Source organism: Pezoporus flaviventris, unplaced genomic scaffold (genome assembly GCF_033815535.1).
Source record: "Pezoporus flaviventris isolate CSIRO_AGI_PZ_B2104156 unplaced genomic scaffold, CSIRO_AGI_Pfla_v1 ptg000045l, whole genome shotgun sequence".
NCBI classification, from domain to species: Eukaryota; Metazoa; Chordata; class Aves; order Psittaciformes; family Psittacidae; genus Pezoporus; species Pezoporus flaviventris.
The window spans coordinates 29,625,386-29,645,002 of record NW_026892593.1 but is presented as its reverse complement, the minus strand read 5'-3'; the positions used below and the strand labels follow the sequence as shown (position 1 = coordinate 29,645,002).

At 36.1% G+C, this 19,617-nt stretch overlaps 1 protein-coding gene across 4 annotated transcripts in view; it reads right to left on the bottom strand.

Annotated features, from left to right (window-relative positions):
• Positions 1-1,791: 1,791 nt before the first annotated feature.
• SLC16A7 (solute carrier family 16 member 7) overlaps positions 1,792-19,617 on the bottom strand; it is a 75,978-nt gene continuing 58,152 nt past the window's right edge. For all 4 annotated transcript variants that reach the window (XM_061467818.1, XM_061467817.1, XM_061467819.1 and 1 more), the window contains 3 exons: positions 9,873-10,016; positions 7,506-8,318; positions 1,792-4,492 (listed from right to left, as the gene is read on the bottom strand). In XM_061467818.1, coding sequence (XP_061323802.1) covers positions 4,221-4,492; positions 7,506-8,318; positions 9,873-10,016 — 1,229 coding nt within the window. In that variant the 3' untranslated portion in view covers positions 1,792-4,220. The remainder of the gene's footprint in view (positions 4,493-7,505; positions 8,319-9,872; positions 10,017-19,617) is intronic.

Here is a 19,617-nt window from a genome sequence, read left to right as displayed (position 1 = left end):
GCTTTCTCTGGAGCTGGAAAAGGCAAGACAGAAAAAACTGCCATCTACTAGAGTATGATGTCAAAAAAACCCAAAGACATAAAAATATCTGATGTATATTCTGCAACTACTTGAAATTTAACCCTGACATTAGATAGGAAAACATTATTGATGTTATCCCCTTTTCTACTAATTTTAAAATTTTGGGTTTCTTTTTCTTGATTTATTGAATTAAGAACAAGATGATAATTAGGATCTGTGATACTGTGGCAGAGAAATGTAAAGGATGAAGTATACAAGTATAAATGAGATTAAGACCAATTAAGGATTTGCTTGCACTGACAGAGACTACGGACTCCATAGGGCATAACAGATGTATGTGGTATCTCTTGAAGTTTGAGAGTATGTTTCTTCACTGGGGATGTGGCCCTGCTTGAGCAAGTCCAGAGAAGGACCATGAAGATGATCAGAGGGCTGGAGCCTCTCCTATGAAGACAGACTGAAAGAGCTGAGGTTGTTCAGCCTGGAGCAGAGAAGGCTCAGAGGAAACCCTAAAGTGGCTTCCAGTGCGTAAAGGGGGCCTACAAGAAAAGTGGAGAGGAGCTTTTTAGGAGGGTGTGTAGTAATAGGACAAGGGGGAATGGCTTTAAATTGACAAAGGGGAGGTTTAGATTAGATATTAGGAAAATATTCTTCACTATGAAGGTAGTGAGACACTGGAACAGGTTGCCAGGAGAAGCTGTGGCTGCCCTATCCCTGGAAATGTTCAAGGCCAGGTTGGATGGGGCTTTGAGCAACCTGGTCTAGCAGAAGGTGTCCCTGACCATGGCAGGGGAGGTTGCAACTTTGGAACTTTGGATCTTTAAGGTCGCTTCCAACTCAAACCATTCTATGATTCTATGATTGTAGAGCTAAGGCATCTCTCAATCCTGCAGTGGTCCAGACTGGCAGTGAGGTAATTAAAAGAAACCAGAAGGTTTTAGAGAAATGGTATATACCCAGGTATTATCCTAAAGCAGAAGTGTAATGATTAAACAATTTGCAGTACAAATTACACCTCAGTGCAAGTAAGGGTGATATTCAGGAGTTTGAAGGCAAGTTATACCCATTTTGCTACTTTGCTGCTTGATAAAGAGTTGATTCAAGACAATTTATTATTATTACTACTTTTAGAAATAAGAACTCCTATACAAGGCAATTGCCCCATTAGGACCTGTTATTTGGAAGACAGTTTTTTAATTCCCAGCAGTTTTTGCATAGATATGGTTCCAATTATCTTCAGTCATTTCTGAATTTTAACTTCTTTAATATTCAGTAATACCAAGAGTATTCAGATGGTTTTCATTTTGCTGTTAGTATCAAGAGGAAAAATAATGGAAGAAGTGTAAGAAAATGTTTCACTTGACCCAGTTCCTGCTTTATATTGCTCCGTTTGCCTGCTACATCCTTTTACTTTACAGACTTAAAAATTGTACATTGGTGAGTGGTGATAAAGCAGTTCTTTCATTCCTATTAATTTTAACATAGTTCACCAGATACAAGAGGGGTATCTCTGCAGAAGGTTGTATTTATATAATCCAGTATTTCTTCTGAGATAGTTTGTTACTGGTAGTCAGATATGTCTATGGCTTGAGGAACCTTGTTTTTCCCTTTTTTCCTATGCCATTTGCATCATATTCTGCAATCCTGATTAGAATAGGTAAGTTGCTTGCATGATTCCTGAGATACTTTTTTTTTATCATCTTTTTTTTGATTCCTTTATCTAACAGCAACTTTTAACAGACTTAAGTCAAAAGCTGACACCTGTTGTCCTCTACCCTTTATTCTTAATCATGCTATTTTTTGCAAAGAGATAATAAGCACCTAGAATTTTGCCTCAGACGTTTTTGTTCAGCCTCTATATTCATCTCTTTTCAGATAATCTCTGCCTTCCTACCACTTGCTGTCAAGAGCAGTGATGTTCCTGATGACTACTCTTTGGCTAAAATTCCAGTTCATTTTTCACAATCCGGTATTTATAACTTATATTCCTCAATATATGAAAGCTTATTGTCTATAAAACTCCCCATCACTTTCTGGCTCTGGGCCTGTAGGACCTTGACAGATGCTGGAATTCACCCTGTATGTTTGTATAGCCAAAAACAGAGCAATGCTTTTACATGGGGTGCTGGCAGGGCTATGGCTCCTATGGAGGTTCAAGATATTTATTTCTTCTGTGAGGCTGGGGCCTATGAAAGGATCTGTAATTTTACTGGGACTAAGTCTTTCTCCTTTACCCAGTTTGCTGTTCAAATCTGAGCATGTATCCCATATTTTCTCCCAAAACTCTGAAATGCACATAGTTCCTTGCTGATGAGCCTATAAAATTACAGGCCTTGTAGATGATGTTTGTTTTTCCTGCATATAAATAGGTAAAAAGTAGGTATTACTTTCTATACCATGCTGTGAGTAGATTCGTGATGCTTCGTCCCCAAAACATTGCTGAGATAATGAAAAAGTTCAGTATTAATGTGGAACTTCATAATATGTAAAATGATAACCCAGCAAAACAGAAGCCAGCACTACCAAAATTTTTAGAAGCATGAAAATAATAATATTGAACACTACTATTAAAAAAATGTCTTTCTTAAAAGCACTCCCAAATCTGCTCGATTTTACTAGTATTTTTTTTCTTTTGCTATTGGTGCTTCAAAGTGTGCTTAACACAGCTAGCTGTCAGTAAAATGTATTTGCAACATTTTGAGATTTAAAAGAATGATAAAATGAATTATATTCTTTTCCCAGAATTGAGTGTATGTATATCTTGCATAAACAGTGCATAAATGTTTTATGAATCAGACCCTTAATTTTCACAACTTCTGAGGAATTTTTACGCATCTCTCCAACAGGAATAGCACCTTTCCTCACCTACAAATAGAACAGAAATATTTTCACTTAATACTTCCAAAAGCTTGCACTTTTAGCTTTCAAGTGCAATGCTAAATGATTTATGTAAAATTGTAGATTTATATTTTCTTTTGCCTGAAGGAAGAAGAAAAATTGTATAAATTTTAATTGATATGAGAAATTTTGGACACAAGACCAAATATCCTGCACATGAATGATACAGCAATTCAAAATTTCGATCAATGTCTCTTGCAGCATTTTGTCGAACTGGCATTACAAAACAGTAGTTTTTTACTAAATACATGGGAAAGGGAGGTGAGAAGTGGTATGAAGTTACTTGTCTGCAAAGACCTAAAGTTAGACTTTTCTCTCGGTAAACTATCAAGAAACGAATGAGTTGCCAGTGAACCCAAGCATCTACTTGGAGTCAGTGCCATGAAACTGATTCAGGCCACAAAAGCCAAAGGTTAAGTATCCTTTTAACATCAACAGGTTCTGAATCTAGTCCATTTAGGAAGAACGCTTCACAATCCAATCCAGATCCTTCAGCCATACAGGAATACATAATCAAACAAATTGGCTAGCAATGTAAATATTGGGTCTAAATCCTTCTATATACAGGCAAATTTTTGCTTAGTTTGAATTACGGGGGTATGAATGTACTTTGTGTTCGAATGTACATGTTGAAGTACAATGTAGTCTGCTATCACAGGAGGAAACAACTTCTAGAATATATTGTAACTCAGCTGTTTATTGTAATTTAGAGATGGTGCCCACTAATTGTTTGTCTTCCAGACTTAACTTTTACATCCCTGTTATAATTGGTTATACAGACACGTTGTATCTTTTTGATCTAGTGGGCATATAAAAAAGTTTCAGTGTGCTTCACTCGGGTACTCTGTCTCTTTTTAAACAGATCTTGTATTCTTTTTAATAGCAGTGGTAGGTACATTTTGGGCATATTATTTCTACAGAATTTAACAATACTTAAAAGATGAACACAAAGTATCTTCGCAAACAAGAGCAGGAGACACTTTTGCATTACATATACTTCTGAAACAAAACCATTTGTTATTGGAAGACTATATAGTCTGGTTTACCTGACTCCTGATTGTCGAGAGTCATAGTCTCAGGGACTTACGTGGATGGAGTCACTACCTCTGTAATCTCAATTTTGTATCACTGAAATAAATAAACTGTAGATAGTAATTTAACTTAGAGTCTTGCCAATGGGGCAAAAGACTGTTCCCATCCAATATTGTGACTGATCATTTTTACTACAAAATCTGGTCTGTGTCTTGAAGACATATTTCTAATGGAACTCATAAATGTTGCCTTCTGAGCTATATTGCAGACTAAATATTGGTTTCTCTCTCTGAAGGATCTTCAAGAGCTTTATCAGCTCTCCTGGCAGCATCATCGCTCTCATTATTTGTTAGTGGTTCCGCTTCCTTTGGGTCAGCATTCTTCTGTGCTTTCTGCTTCTCATCTTCTAACTTCTTTTCTTTTGCCAAAAGCCTGTAGTTAATGGTATTGCCAATGAATAACCAGATACTGGCCACAATCACAATCACTCCGCAGACAAAATACATGTACTGATATTCACCAGTAACATCCACTAACCAACCTGAAATATAAACACAAGGAGAAATACAGCCTTTAGAATAGCATACCTAATACAATCCATATATTTTCCTAGGAAAAATATCTATATATTGTTTGGCTTTGAAGTTGGAGCAGAAGAGCATTTTCAACATGGTAAAATTTTTTAACGTATACAGCAGAAAAGTCCAATGAAACCTCTATTAGTCAAGCTAAGAACTGTTGGAATCTCTGACAGTGATAAAATATTGAAGAACAAAATAAAGCTTAATGAATAATGGCAGTTTTTTAGTTCTTTCATTTTCATTCTTTCATTGTCTTATTATTTTATTCCCCTCCTAATTTTGTTTCCTATTGTTTTGGAGTGACTGACACTCATGGAGGCTGCATACAGACAATAGGGTGAAAAGGTATGTGCCTTTTTAGGCTGCTGTCATAGTACATCAAATGCCTGCTTTTCATTTTTACTTTTGTGTGACTTGTGAAAGAGAGAGAAAGGTTTTTCCCTTCAGCTATTGTGCTTAACTGTTGAGTTTTATACTATGAAGCATGTACTTAAAACACACCCACACCTCTGAGATTAATTTGGTCATGACAGGGAAAATAAAATGTAACTGTTCTTTCACTTTATGAGCCATTCTTTCTAAGTTTCCCCAAATCCCAAATCAACATTTGCACGTATCCAAGCACTTAGCTCTGAACTCCGCTACACTATCATTGAAATTCACAGGATAACCTGTGCACTTCAATTTAGTATGTATTTAGATGCTTTTACTGGGTTGAAGCCATAATACCAGCCTATTCACCTCATGCACATTTACGAGCCATCAAATTATTTTAGTCTTTATTTCAGAAGCCTAGCATTACAAAAAACTCAAATGGCACTGCAAGTGTATAATTCACCTATTAGTGTAAATAGTACAATTCACTCTTTTTTATCGTTGCATAGTCTCATAAAACTGATGATTAAAAATGAAATTCTGCATTAACATTACTTCAGCAAAATATTTTAAAGAACATGAATTAATCAAAATTGGAATTTAGCTTTTCCATGTGTTCATTCCCTTTGTTGTCTCTATTTAATAAGATAAATCGATTATTCATACAGTTATAGCACAAACAAATGTTTTTCAAAACTCCTGCAAAGCTAATATACTGAAAAATAAATAGTTGCATAAGCTTTTTCTCCATAAATATTACATTTAATGTCTTTAGAGTTATATTAATTTCAGAACCTGACTGACAAGGCTGGACTCCAGCGGTCACAGGCTCAGTCCGCCCACTAGGTGGCATAGGAAGAGTCTGTGTGAGAGGAATGTATTTTCTTCTATCGCCAAAATGAATTTACATTTAAAAGATGAGGGAAATATGGAATATCTTGAGGACTATTAGACTTTTACTTGAACAAATACTATTATACTGAAGTGAGTGGCATTGTTTTGTCATATTTAAAATTTCACTCAACAATGCTATTTTCATAGAAATACTGACAGTAGTACTTAAAATACTTCAATATATATAAATGGTTTTAGGCATACATAATCTTATTGAATTCTGTAGTACTGTTTATGTGGATATAGTGTACATTCACCAGGCTGGCAATCATACTGTCTTTATATCTTCATATTGTTGGGCTTTAGACTGTAACACACTTATATTTAACCAATATGTTTCAGTAAGACCTGAACATCTATTTCTTCAGTCTCTTGTATCATTAGAAACCTTATGATTATAAAACTTACTAACAGCATTACTAAACAGTGGGTAAAAAGCTAGCAAACAGAAAATACATTAGATAAAATTCTTCATAAATTTGGTGCGAGAAACCAAAAGGTTATGAATATAGTTCAAGCTGCGCACCTAGGCTCCTTTTAAGGTCCCCTTATACTCAAAAGAGAAACGGGCAACATTATCATCTTTCAGTCAGTTTACACTCTGAATTGGTTTACATGTATCTGTTGGCTATAGAAACAGTCTTAAAGACTGGCTGTGAGATGGCTGTGGTTTGAACTCATGCCAGCATGTAATGCTCCATGGTTCCATGATGGAAACTCACTATGCATTCACCTTGCCTAGGCTGCTGAGCATGCCTTGTCCTTTCTGGTACCTCTCCACTAGTGTTCCAGAAATGTCAGTCCTCTCTGTTTAGACTAATTAAAGTTGCTATTTTAAATTTAAGCAAGGGCTCCTCTAGCTGCCACTGGGTCACAGAAACTATAAGACACTATGAGATTTTCACAAAAACTCACCAGTGAATTTGACCAATTCATAGAATCATAGAATAGTTAAGGTTGGAAAGGACCTTAAGGTCATCTAGTTCCAACTCCCCTGCCATGGGCAGGGACACCTCACACTAAACCATGTCACCCAAGGCTCTGTCCAACCCAGCCTCGAACACCGCCAGGGATGAAGCATTCAGAACTTCCTTTGGCAACCCATTCCAGTGCCTCACCACCCTTACAGTAAAGAACTTCCTCCTTAAATCCAATCTAAACTTCCCCTGTTTAAGTTTTAACCCCTTGCCCCTTGTCCTGTCACTACAGTCCCTAATGAAGAGTCCCTCCCCAGCATCCCTATAGGCCCCCTTCAGATACTGGAAGGCTTCTATGAGGTCTCCACACATCCTTCTGTTCTCCAGGCTGAACAGCCCTAACTTCCTCAGCCTGTCTTCATATAGGAGGTGCTAAGAACTGTCTTGGCAAAGAGCAAAGTGGAACTGAATACATGTAAATCAAGACTGCAAATTTATCACTATTGTGCTCTCATGAAAACGTATGTTTATCACCTGGATTTATGGACCATTAGAGATATGCTCTTAATCTATCCATTGTACATGCACACGGTGCATGCCTTTAGATTCTCATGTGGATCTTCATCTGTAAAGCCCAGAAATAACTGATGCAGTGCACTGCTACAATTAATTCCTAGTCACAGTGAAAACATTAAATAATATTAAGAACAATGTTTATATTAATTCAATGCTAAATTGCAGGATTATGCTATAATGTCTGAAAAACTGGAATAAAAAAGATTCTTACCTCCTAAAGGAGGGCCTATGAGCACAGGGCAACATTCCACTATGGTGACAAGTCCAACCGCACTGGAAAATCTGGCAGCCCCAACGAGGTCCATCAGCGTCTCAAAAAGAACGCTGCTAACCATTCCAAATGCAAACCCAAAAAATACAGCATATATCACCAAGCCAGTATAATTTGTTGCCAGAGGGCACAAGACATGACAGATGCCATTGTACAAGACAGCAAAACTAAAAAAGTACTGAATCTTTGGCCGGATAAACTTGGAGTTTGCTACAAGTCCCATTGAAGGCCTAGCAAACATGTCTACAAAGGCTAAGATAGATAGCAAAAAAGCAGCAGAATATTCATCAATTCCCTTGTGCTTTGCATAAGGAGCCAAGAATACTATTGGAGCGAAGAAGCCAATAAACATAATGACATTTCCTGACAAATAGATCAGAAACCCTCTGTGTTTGAAGAGGGACAGATCTAGATATTTATTCATAGTTTGCCAAAAAGACTTCTTGTTGTTTTTGTGCAAGGTAGAATCTCCTGTGCCTTTTTCAACATCTTTTTTCACAGGACGGACTGTTTTCGGTCCAACAGGTCTCATAAGAGACCCAGCTACACAACAGTTCAAAAGAAGTCCTCCCAGAATGAGAAAGCTTCCTTTCCAGCCAAATGCATTAAAGAGGAATTGATTGAGAGGTGCCAATGTGCTCAGAAACACTGGACTTCCAGCCATGGCCAATCCATTAGCAATGGGACGCTTCTTATAGAAATACTTGCCAATCATGGTCAAGGCAGGCTGTAAGTTGAATGCTAAACCCAGACCTACACAAGACATAAAAGACAGTATTATTGCAGGTCATTCAGTGAAAAACACATCACATCTCTTTCAAGTCATTTTTAAAATAACTAGTATCTAATCCAGTGATTCCCAATGAAGGTAGAAACCAACTAGCATCAGAGAAAACAATACAGTTTCATTGCTATGTGTGTTAATGCCAAGACTGTGTCATGATGGCATTCTGCCATTTCCCCCAGTAGCATTGCAATAGAAGCCAGAACTCCTTGTTGTGTTTCAGCAATTACAGAGACAGGGGAATCACAGAGTAATGATGGTATCAGGACCTTGACTCACCATTTATATTTACTAAGCTCTAATTCAATTCTCTCTTGGCTCATTTCACAAAAGTTATTAAATGTCACCTCAGCTACAATAAACACAGGGTGCATTTAAATGCATAAATCTCATTTCTTATTTCCGGCCCTGTTTATGCTAAAACTTTCATCCAAAATTGGAGCTCAAAATGTCTTATTATTTTGGGGCAAATACAGCTCCACTTCCCCAGATATGGAAGTCACTACTAAAGGTGGAAGAGGGTAGAGGACAGCTATGGGAGCAGATCAAACATCCACATCAACTAAGCATATAACCTCTAGGTCTTCTCTCTGTATTAAGACATCTAGGCAATAAGGTCTAAGTAGCTATGCATCTCCTGGGTGGCACAGAAGTTTTTTTCTCTTATAGCCCCATTTGTGCATCCTGACTTAATTTTTTCAGTGGGCCCCAAGTTTATGATATAAAAAATAAAAGCTTTAAGAAATAATCACTGAACAAAGGACTCCTTTAGTTTCAACATAAAGTTTAGCTTGAATGTAGGAACAAGTATCATTCATTTATTACCTGCCAATTTTACCTCACTTGCCTTCCTTATTCTGAGGAGGAATCTTAAAAAAAACCAATCAACCCAAAACAAAACAACACAACTTTTGACAAGGAGGTTATTTAATTTACTGGCTTTATGATTGCCTTAGGCAATAGCCAGGCCTATGATGGAGATTATAAGTCATTTTGCTTGGGGGTTGACCCTGGGGGATTTTAAACAAAGATATTGATCAGAAAGTTATTATACTTTTCTGTAAGAGTATATGTATGTACAAACCTACACAAAGCTGGTACTAGCTTTTGCATTTATACTAGAATTCTGATAGCTTCTGCCACCTTGTTTGAAGTGCACCTTGATTGAAAGCTAGAAGAATGAATGCGAAACTCTATACAAATGACTGCAATAAGTGCTGTCACGAGACGATCAATTTTTATACCATAATTACAGTGGAGTCTGGAAAGGTACATACATACAGCACTTATTGAATAAAATCATCAGTTGTTCCTGAAATATCCTAAGAAATAATTTAACATTATACCAGCTAATTTAATGGGTTAAATAGTTAACGTAGGAGAAACTAATTGATCTTGCTACCTTCTTGGTTTGCAATTGTACAATACCTTGCACAGTGGGCTCTTGATCAGTAAGGCTCATTGGCAAAACAGTATTAGAAACAGCATATAACATAACAATACCTTTTAAACAGGACTCTTACCTCCAACAACACCAATACATAGATAAAGTTCCAGGACGCTATTGCAGAAAGAGGAAGCAATCATTCCAAATGAACACAGGATACCACCTGCTATCATCACAGGCCGGCTACCATACTTATTCACCAAAATGCTGCTTATGGGACCTGTCAGTAGACAGAAAATACATTAATAGGTTACAGGTAACTCCATCATACATGTCTTTGTATTTAGGATGCACTGGAATGTTTTCCTCCTCCACCACGGCAAACGCTTAGCTGTTTCTACACCAATTTGTCTTACAAACAAACTCTGCAAGTTTGCAGACAAATGAGTCTGGATGTGGATATATTGTCTCCGTGATAATATAAATATTGGTTAATCATGGAGATGGATAAAAAGATTAAAGACATCAGACAAGCAAGAGGGATTGTTACAGTTCAGAAGCAATCGATAGTGATACCGGTCAATGTTAGTTTTAAATGTGCAAGAACTGAAGAATTTCAAGTATGAGACAGATATCAAAACTCCACAGAGCAGGAGGAATTTCCAGGCAAGCAAACTAATAACTGACCTTAATACTGTAGCACATCCTGGACCCCTAATTAAAACTACATATAGACTTAAAAATACTGTCAAATCAGAATGTAAATTGCTGGCACCTGAGGCTTGTTTTCCTTCCCTCATCCAGAAAGGACTGTTAATGGGCAGTAAGATAACGATAGGTTGTCTGGGAAAACGTAAGATGTGGTTTAGCAGAAGGACCTATAAACTTCGAAAATATTGCTACAGGTCCGATTTTCAGTTTCAGCTGCAATTCAATTTATGGTGTAATTACATCCATACTAAACAAACACCTAGTGTGCAATTTAGCATGACATGCATTATATGTTTTTTAAACGACCGTGACTAGAATAGATGGTGTGATACATATCAAGATTAAGAGGTTGTCAAAGCTCTTTAGGTAAACCTGCAGGCCATCTGACTGCACTATATTTGGCCCAAACCATTACAAATAGTCTTGCTTTTACAATAACTAAACTTATCCATTTAAAAATAAAAGCCCCATAATAAAAAGAAATAAATTTCAAACTCATGATAAAACAGGCATTCAGCATGAAGTGGATGCCAAGCTCTGCACCTGATTTCACTGCAAATCATTCACTCTACTGGTAACAGTTTTAAGTCTCTCTTTTTATAAATATCTAAAGGAATAAATGACAGAAACTACATAATGTGAAAATGCGAAAAATAACAAAATTTAAAAGTGTTACTTTTCATAGGTACAGTATTATTTTAGACTGCAGTGTTTGAATTACCTTAAATGCACTAAAGTACTATTATGGATACACTGTAAATGTTAATTACTACTTGCATATCAACAACAAAAGTCTTAAGCATATACTAAATAATCAACTTTTAGCTTACTTCCTAATAGATTACACATATTGTGCTCTCACAACTATGCTGAATCGTAACTTCAGTCATGATTTTTTTGTTTATAGGGCTATGTCTGGACAGTCAGTAGTTTGGCTCATGTTTGAATTAGAAAGAAAGCCCTTTTGAAATATGTGAAAAATACAAATACTTTCTGTGGGTGAAAAAAAAACACCCCAGGCTTTTAACTGGAACTCTCTCTTTAACTCACAGCAGTTTCACTTCAAAGATATACTAAAAAACTGATTTTAAAAATTATTTTCAAGTTCTTCTTCGTAACGAGACATATATTTAAAAAACTGTAAATTAAAAATTTCATTTGTTAACATTACGATCTCCCCCAAATTACTGTTAGAATTAATCTTTTCTTGTTGTCATCTTACTTGAAATGTTCCTTTCCTGATCCTTAGGAAAATCTGTAGGAAAGAGGCATCATAGCAGGGAAATATTTTACCATACTATTTACTATACTGTTCACTACATGGAGCACCACAGATTATACCTTTACATAAACACTTCAGTTATAAAATATATGGACCTGTTAGCACTCTGTTACTTTCCTTATTAAGCAAAGACAGAGTGAAAAGCCAAAATTAAAAAGGCGAGGTAAATCCACACACAGCAAACTATCAAGTGTTGGAAAGAGGGGAATGGCATTAAAAACAGTGTTGTGCAATATTGCTATATTGTTAGTATTTTAAATAAAATTATGGGTCAAAAAGACAGCATTGCACAGCACTGACAAAGTTTTTCAATCATAATCAGAGACAAAAATGAGCTCTACTGTAATATTCAGCCCAAAATAGTATTGGCTATAATATTAATATTCTTTAGTACTGTTCCATCAATTCTTTCTTCCTTCTCTCGTAGGACAGGAAAATGAGCCAGATTTTTTTTGTTTAGGGTTTTGGGGAAGGGGGTTGTTTTTAGTGTTTGGTTGTTTTTGAGGGGTTGACCAGAAACAGCAAGCTTCCCTCTCCTTTGAGGGAAATAATTTTGCAGACAGTTCCTTATCAGGAACAAGAAAACTGCATCTCTACAGATCTTAACTGTGGCAATTAAGCCAGGACTATAAATTATAGCTTTTCAGATCAAAGAATGTAATGTTAGCCTTGCCTACAAGACCTGTTAACTGAGGTGAAATACAGACATATTAATTTAGGTATACAGTGGATGAAGACACCAGAGGAAAGACAGTGTTGTCTGATGGGTCTGAGCTCTGTACTTTCAAATGACCTAAATCTGGAATGTATTATGAACTTAAAATTCCTTTAAACATAGTATTTTCTTTGAGATGTTTTTCTTAGTTAATGATGTGTATTTAACACTAGAGCAAAAATTAATTTTGGGGCTTCTTTTAGTATATTCCAGTATTATGATTTAAAACTTATCCATGTGGAAATATTAATTATTCTACAAGCCATACAGTTAGTTCAAGCTTACTCCCTAAGTTATCTAGGAACCATTCCATCTGATGAGTAAGTTAAATATTTTATTGTGACATCTGTGTGTATACTTGGTTTTGGAGTTTCATAAAATGATGCATATTCATACCTTAATGTATACGAACCTAAATAAATTACAGCTGTTTGCCTGCCATCATATGTTTTATAGCAATACACAAATTGCATTTCCCATCTAACAGCTTCTGCAATTATTTAAGCAATGCTCACATGCCAGAATGTATCTCTGTTCTTGCTTTTTCCTTTTTCTTTTCTTTTAGCAGAAGGAAGATTAAGGTGTTCAGATAGTGCAATACTGCCAAAATCATGCTAGACATTAATGCACATTAATGCACTAAAGGACTGCTGGATCTCTGAATCTACTTTCCCAAAGCCTAAAGTAACTATGTAACAGATGTTAAGTCAGGAAGCCCATAAGCATATTTACTCTGATCTCTCCCTCAGCACCTACAAACTACCAGCCCCAAAGGACTATACACTCCCTAAACCAAATTTAAAACCGTTATCATAATATGTTAACAGTCTCCTGGCTGTATTCTTTGTTTTATATCTTCTGTTTCAGGCAAATGACCAGATTGTGAAAAGGAATGACAGCAACTGCAACCAGTGCCGCGGAAGGGCTGCGGAGCAGGACACAAATACTTAAGACGACAAGAAAAAAAACAAACAGCTTTTCACATTCTTTGTCATACGTCAAAGGAAAGATGGTAAAAGTCATTTCAGCTATGTGAGCAGAGGCTGGCTCATGCATTTGGGAGCTGTTTATGATGTTTTATACAAAGCCCATAATAGTGTGACACCTATATTCTGTTATGATGGCTCAGCAGAACATCACTTGAGTATCTGTATTGTGCAAAAATGTGAGGGCAAAGCTGCTTTCGCTGGTCTTCAGTGAATACCAAGACCCCTTGGAAGAATTATATTTTTTTACAAATTAATTATTTCTAATAAGAACTAAGGTAGCAATAATCCATATTTTCCTCTCTCTTGCAACCTTTTCTATCAGCATTTAAATCTTCCTTCTGCTAAGTCACACTGTTGTAAATGAAAAGCAACAAAAAGCCATGTAATTGAATAATAAGTAATTTAAAAAGCAGATGTTTGAAGAAATAATCACTCCTCCCCCTTAAAAGATGCTTATTGTGCTAATATAGTTTAAACATAACTTGAACATTAAAGTTTCCTTTTAAAGAAATGTACTGCTTGCTATTTTTGTGGAAATGAATAGAGGGCTCAAACTATCCACTGTAAATTTAATACTTTTTTCTCATATACTTACATTTTCAGAGATACACACATCCAGCTATTTATTTGCTTTTTCCAAACAGAAGAAAATATACACTTCAAAAAATGATCTGACTCTGGAGACAATGCAACAACTTTATATCTAATATCTCTAAAAGCTGAAAGGATGCAAACCAGATAACAATATTTCCATTTCATAATACCTTGAGGTAATAGTACAGGCAGATCAGTTTTAAGTCTATGAAACAGAATAAAGGAAGATTTATTTGGCATAAAATCTATATCTTGCTCAGCTCTCAGGTAGAATAACATTTATAAGTCCAAATGTATTAGGTACAGTCCATTAATTTATAAGAGGATGAGAATCTAGGACACCAGAATTCTTGCTGCTTTTCTATTTTTCATCAATTTTTTTTCATACCAAAGTGGAAAAAAAAATACTTCAGAAAGTTCTCCCATAAATAGACAGCACTTTCTGCGAGGGATCAAAAAACATTCTGCAACTTAAATGTATAATAACTAGTCAGAATGGTTACAATAGTAGGGATAGGTTAATAGCAGTATCAAGCTGCCGTAATTGTCTTGGATGTCCTTAATGTGCCATTATGTCCATAATGAGGTCATTTTTTGGGTCTATTCTATATTTACATTCACTGTAGGAATGAAAATTTCTTCCAAAAACATATAATCCAGGTTTTAGCATTTAATTTATTTGTCCTGGTTTGATTTCTCACTGCTATAATACAGTGACGTAATTAAAGATCATCCACATTTGTAATTTGTTTCACATGCAGCCAGTGAATTTATACCTTTTATATTGCTGCCTGCATTATTTTAGGTACAGAACTTGAGATGATCCTTCCTGATATAAAGGTAATTTTTTAAGCATATATTGACAACGTCCTACAGTGTTCATAGTGTCATTGATCCAAAGCTGCCTCAAATGACTCAGTCTGAACGATATGACATTTATTTAAATAAAGCGAATTGCTGAAAGAAGTTGAAAATAAATGCAATAATAGTATTTCAAGTTGCACTAATGCAATATTGTAGACTGCATCCTGTCAAGTCTAGTGATTTAAACACAAGTATATTTTCAGCCATCTGCTCTGCAGAGTCAATGCAGCAATTTTTCTGGACCACCTTTATTTTTTACTTCTGTTTCCTGTAAGGCTAGAAAAGCCTGAGGAAGTCCAATAATTCAATAGTTAACTTTAGGATAAACTATTTGCTAATGCCAGTCAGAATTTTATTTTCCTTTTTTTCTTCCTTAATTTCTCTTATTTTTATATATATATTTATTTATTTATTTACTAAATCTACTTGCAGGAGCAGATTCGCTTTGTTTGGCAAAGAATCCCCAAAATTTTGCCATGGTAGAGCCCTATCTTTCACTTTAAAACAATTCCTTTAACCACAGACTTTAAGCAATTGTTAGCACTGCTATTGGAATGTCATTTCTGCTATCCAGAGGAAAAGAAACCCCAAATTGATTCTGATCATGTATAGAACTTGTTCATTGACTTGGAAAACACTTTAAAGTTATGCTGCTTTTTTCAGGTAGGACTAAGTCAAAATACTGTGCATTCTGTGACAGTCTTATATCTTGTTCAAAAACCTTTGGCTAAATACTTCCAGTACTTTTGGACAGGCATTTAGAGAAGGCAGAGTGAAAAGAAAAAAAAAAAACAACCAACAATGAATTTAAAAAATATTAAAATGTCATTCCACTGATTTTCTGCTAGATTCTCTATCACACTTCTGGGAATAGCAACCTGTGATTCTGACATATTCTGTGTGTTTGTGTAACAGCAGTGAACACAACATAGCTCAACAATCATTGGAAAGATTTCTCTGTAGCTCTTCTGTGTATTTGGCAGCATTTTTTTTTTCCATTTCATATAACATTTACAACTGGCTGCAATGCTTCCATAAACCTAGATGATATAGTAACCTTGAGAGAAAGCAAAGAAAAAAAAAGCTCTTACAATAAATATCACCAAAAAGAAATTGCTAACATTGAGCTAGGGTCACTAAATTATAAGTTAAGATAGCTCAGCAGCTGAGAGCACAGAATTCTGGGGAGTAAGCAGACAGTCATTCAATCATCCATCACACTTTGCTCACTACTTCCTCTCCTCTAACTACATTTCCTCAGTGTCATTGCCATGAGTGCATACATTCTCATTTGTGTCCTGAAGGACGCTTGTATTCTATCAAGTTTTTATCTTTTGATTACTGATGAGGATTAATATGACCTTCAGATATTCCTTAGGACTTTTGCAAGAAATACGTTAAGAATGTGTTTGGTAATCTATAGGTGACTGGCTGATGGTAGACTGCCTCACAGGTTCCTTCATGGCTCCTCCTCCCAAAAGGTTATATGTGACAATTTTGAACTGATGCACACAAGTCAGGAACACATATGTCTGGCTGCAAATATTAGCTGAATATTTTCCTGAAATATTCAGAAGAAACAATATAAGCGAGCAGTGGTTCTGGTGCTTGCTCTAAATGTATTGCTTCTATATAGAAATTACAGATTCTTGATCTGTTTTGGTATTTTGGATTTATTTTTTTTTTTCCCAGTGACACATAAAAAAATGAACCAAGGGTACTAAGTATTTTGATTAAAGCTGTTGTCTGGCTTACACAACTTTTTCTTGTTTGCTATGGTGAAAAAGTGTATGGAATTATGGACCATGTAATTTAGAAAACATCTTCAAGTCAGGAAATTACTCCCTATGAATTTTAAAATGTTGGAAAATTGCCCAGGTTTTAGGAGTAGCCACACTGGTTATTATTTACATGGACACATATCAATGCTTTATATTAATTATCTTTTGCATGCTCTGCTACAGAATTTTTCTCATGAAAGACTAAAACACTTCATCACAAAGCAGAAGACTTTCAGATGATTTATGACATTTCTTCTGAAATTAGCAACATGAAATATCATAACATGTAATAGGAAATGAGTGTAATTCTAAGAGCTGCTAACAGTCAGCAGTTTTCAGAAATATTTATGGACACCAACTACAAAAAAAAGTCTTTTTCCAAAATTACTTGCCCAAATTTCATATTGACACATTTATTGTGCAATATAGTCAGATGCGTCAAAATATTTCAGCATTTTTGAGTCTATCCTTATATTTGTATTCCTGTTAGCTTCAGAAATAAAAAAGTGAAGCCCATGCATAAATATTTGAGAAAATCAGTCTTTCATCTTTCTTTGGAAGATCTTGGAAAAAGCAAAGAAACAAGAAAGAAGAAAGGAGGGAACCAGCTAATGCTAAATTGGAACCAAAGCACCTGTAAGAAAGTTGCAATAGAGACATCGTAATACCAGGCATATATTTTTCCTAAAGTGTCATGCATGCCTCTGTGAAGGGGACAGCTGGAAACAGCATCAGTACATGATATGTGCATCACTAACACTCTTCTCAGAAAAATGTTCTTTCTCCTCAGAAACCAATGCAACCAACTTGTAACTTAAGCAGGAACTGTCAGGTAGTGTATCAACATGAGCATTAGAAAATTCAGTGACAAATATGAGGTGCTTGGAAGAATTAATGATGTTTCCTGCAGAAGAAAAGACAATGAGTTTCTAAAGGTTAGTGTTTAGCCTCAGTTATCTCCTCAGGACCTCATAGGCTTGCATGAATTTAAATTAAAAACAGCTTTTAAGACCCCAAAAGTATGTTGGGGATTTAGCTTAAATAGTATTACTGTTGCTATACACAATGCACTTGGGCCATTAAAGGTTACCTCCTTCAAGTGAAAAACCAAACAAGGACTTACTAATTTTTCCACTCTGAAAATAGAATACGGGTAATAATACAAATGTATAAATATTAGTAAGTAAAATTATCTAAAGCTGTAGTTAATCCAAAGGTATTCATATAATAATAAATAATAAACTTGACTAAAATTATATCATTTTCAGGGTTTCACCAGGAATTTCACGAGGCATAACTCTTAAGTACAGAAATGCTCCAAGGAAAATATTGAATGGTTTTCTTCCAGAGGGCTCATCCTTGAAATATTACGCATCCATCTCAGTGGCTGCTCCTTCTTCATCTGTGGATGGTTGCAACTGAAATATTTAGTTCAATTTGGTAATATCTGTGTTTGAGCACTTGTACTGAAAGAAAAATCACATTTCTGAAAAGATTAAAATGAATCCTAACACGGCTGCTTTCATGGAACAAAGGAAAACTAACACTAACCTGAAACTAGAGGTTCCTACATAGCTATCCACTATTTCTACTACTTTTTCTATCTCAAAGTAATCTTTACTTAAAAATCTATGCCCAGACATAGAAACTAAATACTCACACACACATACACACACACCCCCACACAAACCCCCAGACAACCTGATTGTTGGGCTTCTAGTGATATATAAATGAGTTGTTTTTCTCTGGTATAACAGAAAGTACTTATCATAGAATCATAGAACCACAGAACCATAGAATCATGCAATCATAGAATGGTTTGTATTGGAAGGGAACTTAATGGTCATCTAATTTCAACTCCCTTGCCATGGGCAGGGACACCCTCAACTAGACTAGGCTGCTCAAAGCCCCATCCAACCTGGCCTTGAACTCCTCCAGGGATGGGGTAGGCACAACTTTTTAGGCAACCTGCTTCAATGTCTCACCACCCTCACAGTAATTTCTTCCTAATACCTAAATCTATCTTCTTTCAGTTGAAAGCCATCTCCCCATTGTCCTGTCACCACATGCCCTTGTAAAAAGCCCCTCTTCAGCTTTCTTGTAGGGCCCCTTTAGGTACTGGAAGGCTGCTAGAAGGTATCAGTGGAGCCTCCTCTTCCTGAGCCTGAATAACCCCAGCTCTCTCAGCCTGTGTTCAAAGGAGAGGCACTCCAGCCCTCTAATTGTCTACATGGCCCTCCTCTGGACTCACTCCGACAGTTCTGTCTCTGTTGTGTTGGGGGCCCCAGACCTGGATGCAGTACTCCATGTGGGGGCTCATGAGAAAGGAGCAAATGGGGAGAATCACCTCTCCTGACCTGCAGGTCACACTTCTTTTAATTCAGCCCAGCATACAGTTGGCTTTCTGGGCTGTGAGCACACACTGCTGGGTCAGGTTGAGACTTGTGCTGAGCCAAGGCAGATAACAGGTTTTAGCTATAAAATCTGCTTTACAACTTACTAACTGTGCAAATCAGATTGCCAAATGAGTTCTGTATATTCTGTTACAAAGGGAGTACTGTATTATTGGAGACTGTAAAACTAAAACAAAAGTAAGAGGTTGCATACACCATTGTCACAACTACAATTACAGCAACTTGAAAAATAAGAGGCATGTTGTTAATCTCAGAGCTAATTGTTGGGAATTAAAACAAAACCAAAACCAACAAAACAATCAGTGCTGGCAAACATTTATTTTAGTTCTTCCCAGACACTTCCCTAAACCATACCATTATAATTCCCTTTTTTCTTTCTTCCTCTTTTGTGCAGTGGCTCTCTTTTCTACAGATCTGTGTATACACATGAACACAAAAAATTGTAAATGTTCATTACACACAATTTCCTATTTATTATTCCCCATTATGATTAACGATTCTTAAACACCTTCTTAAAAATCTTTGTCTACT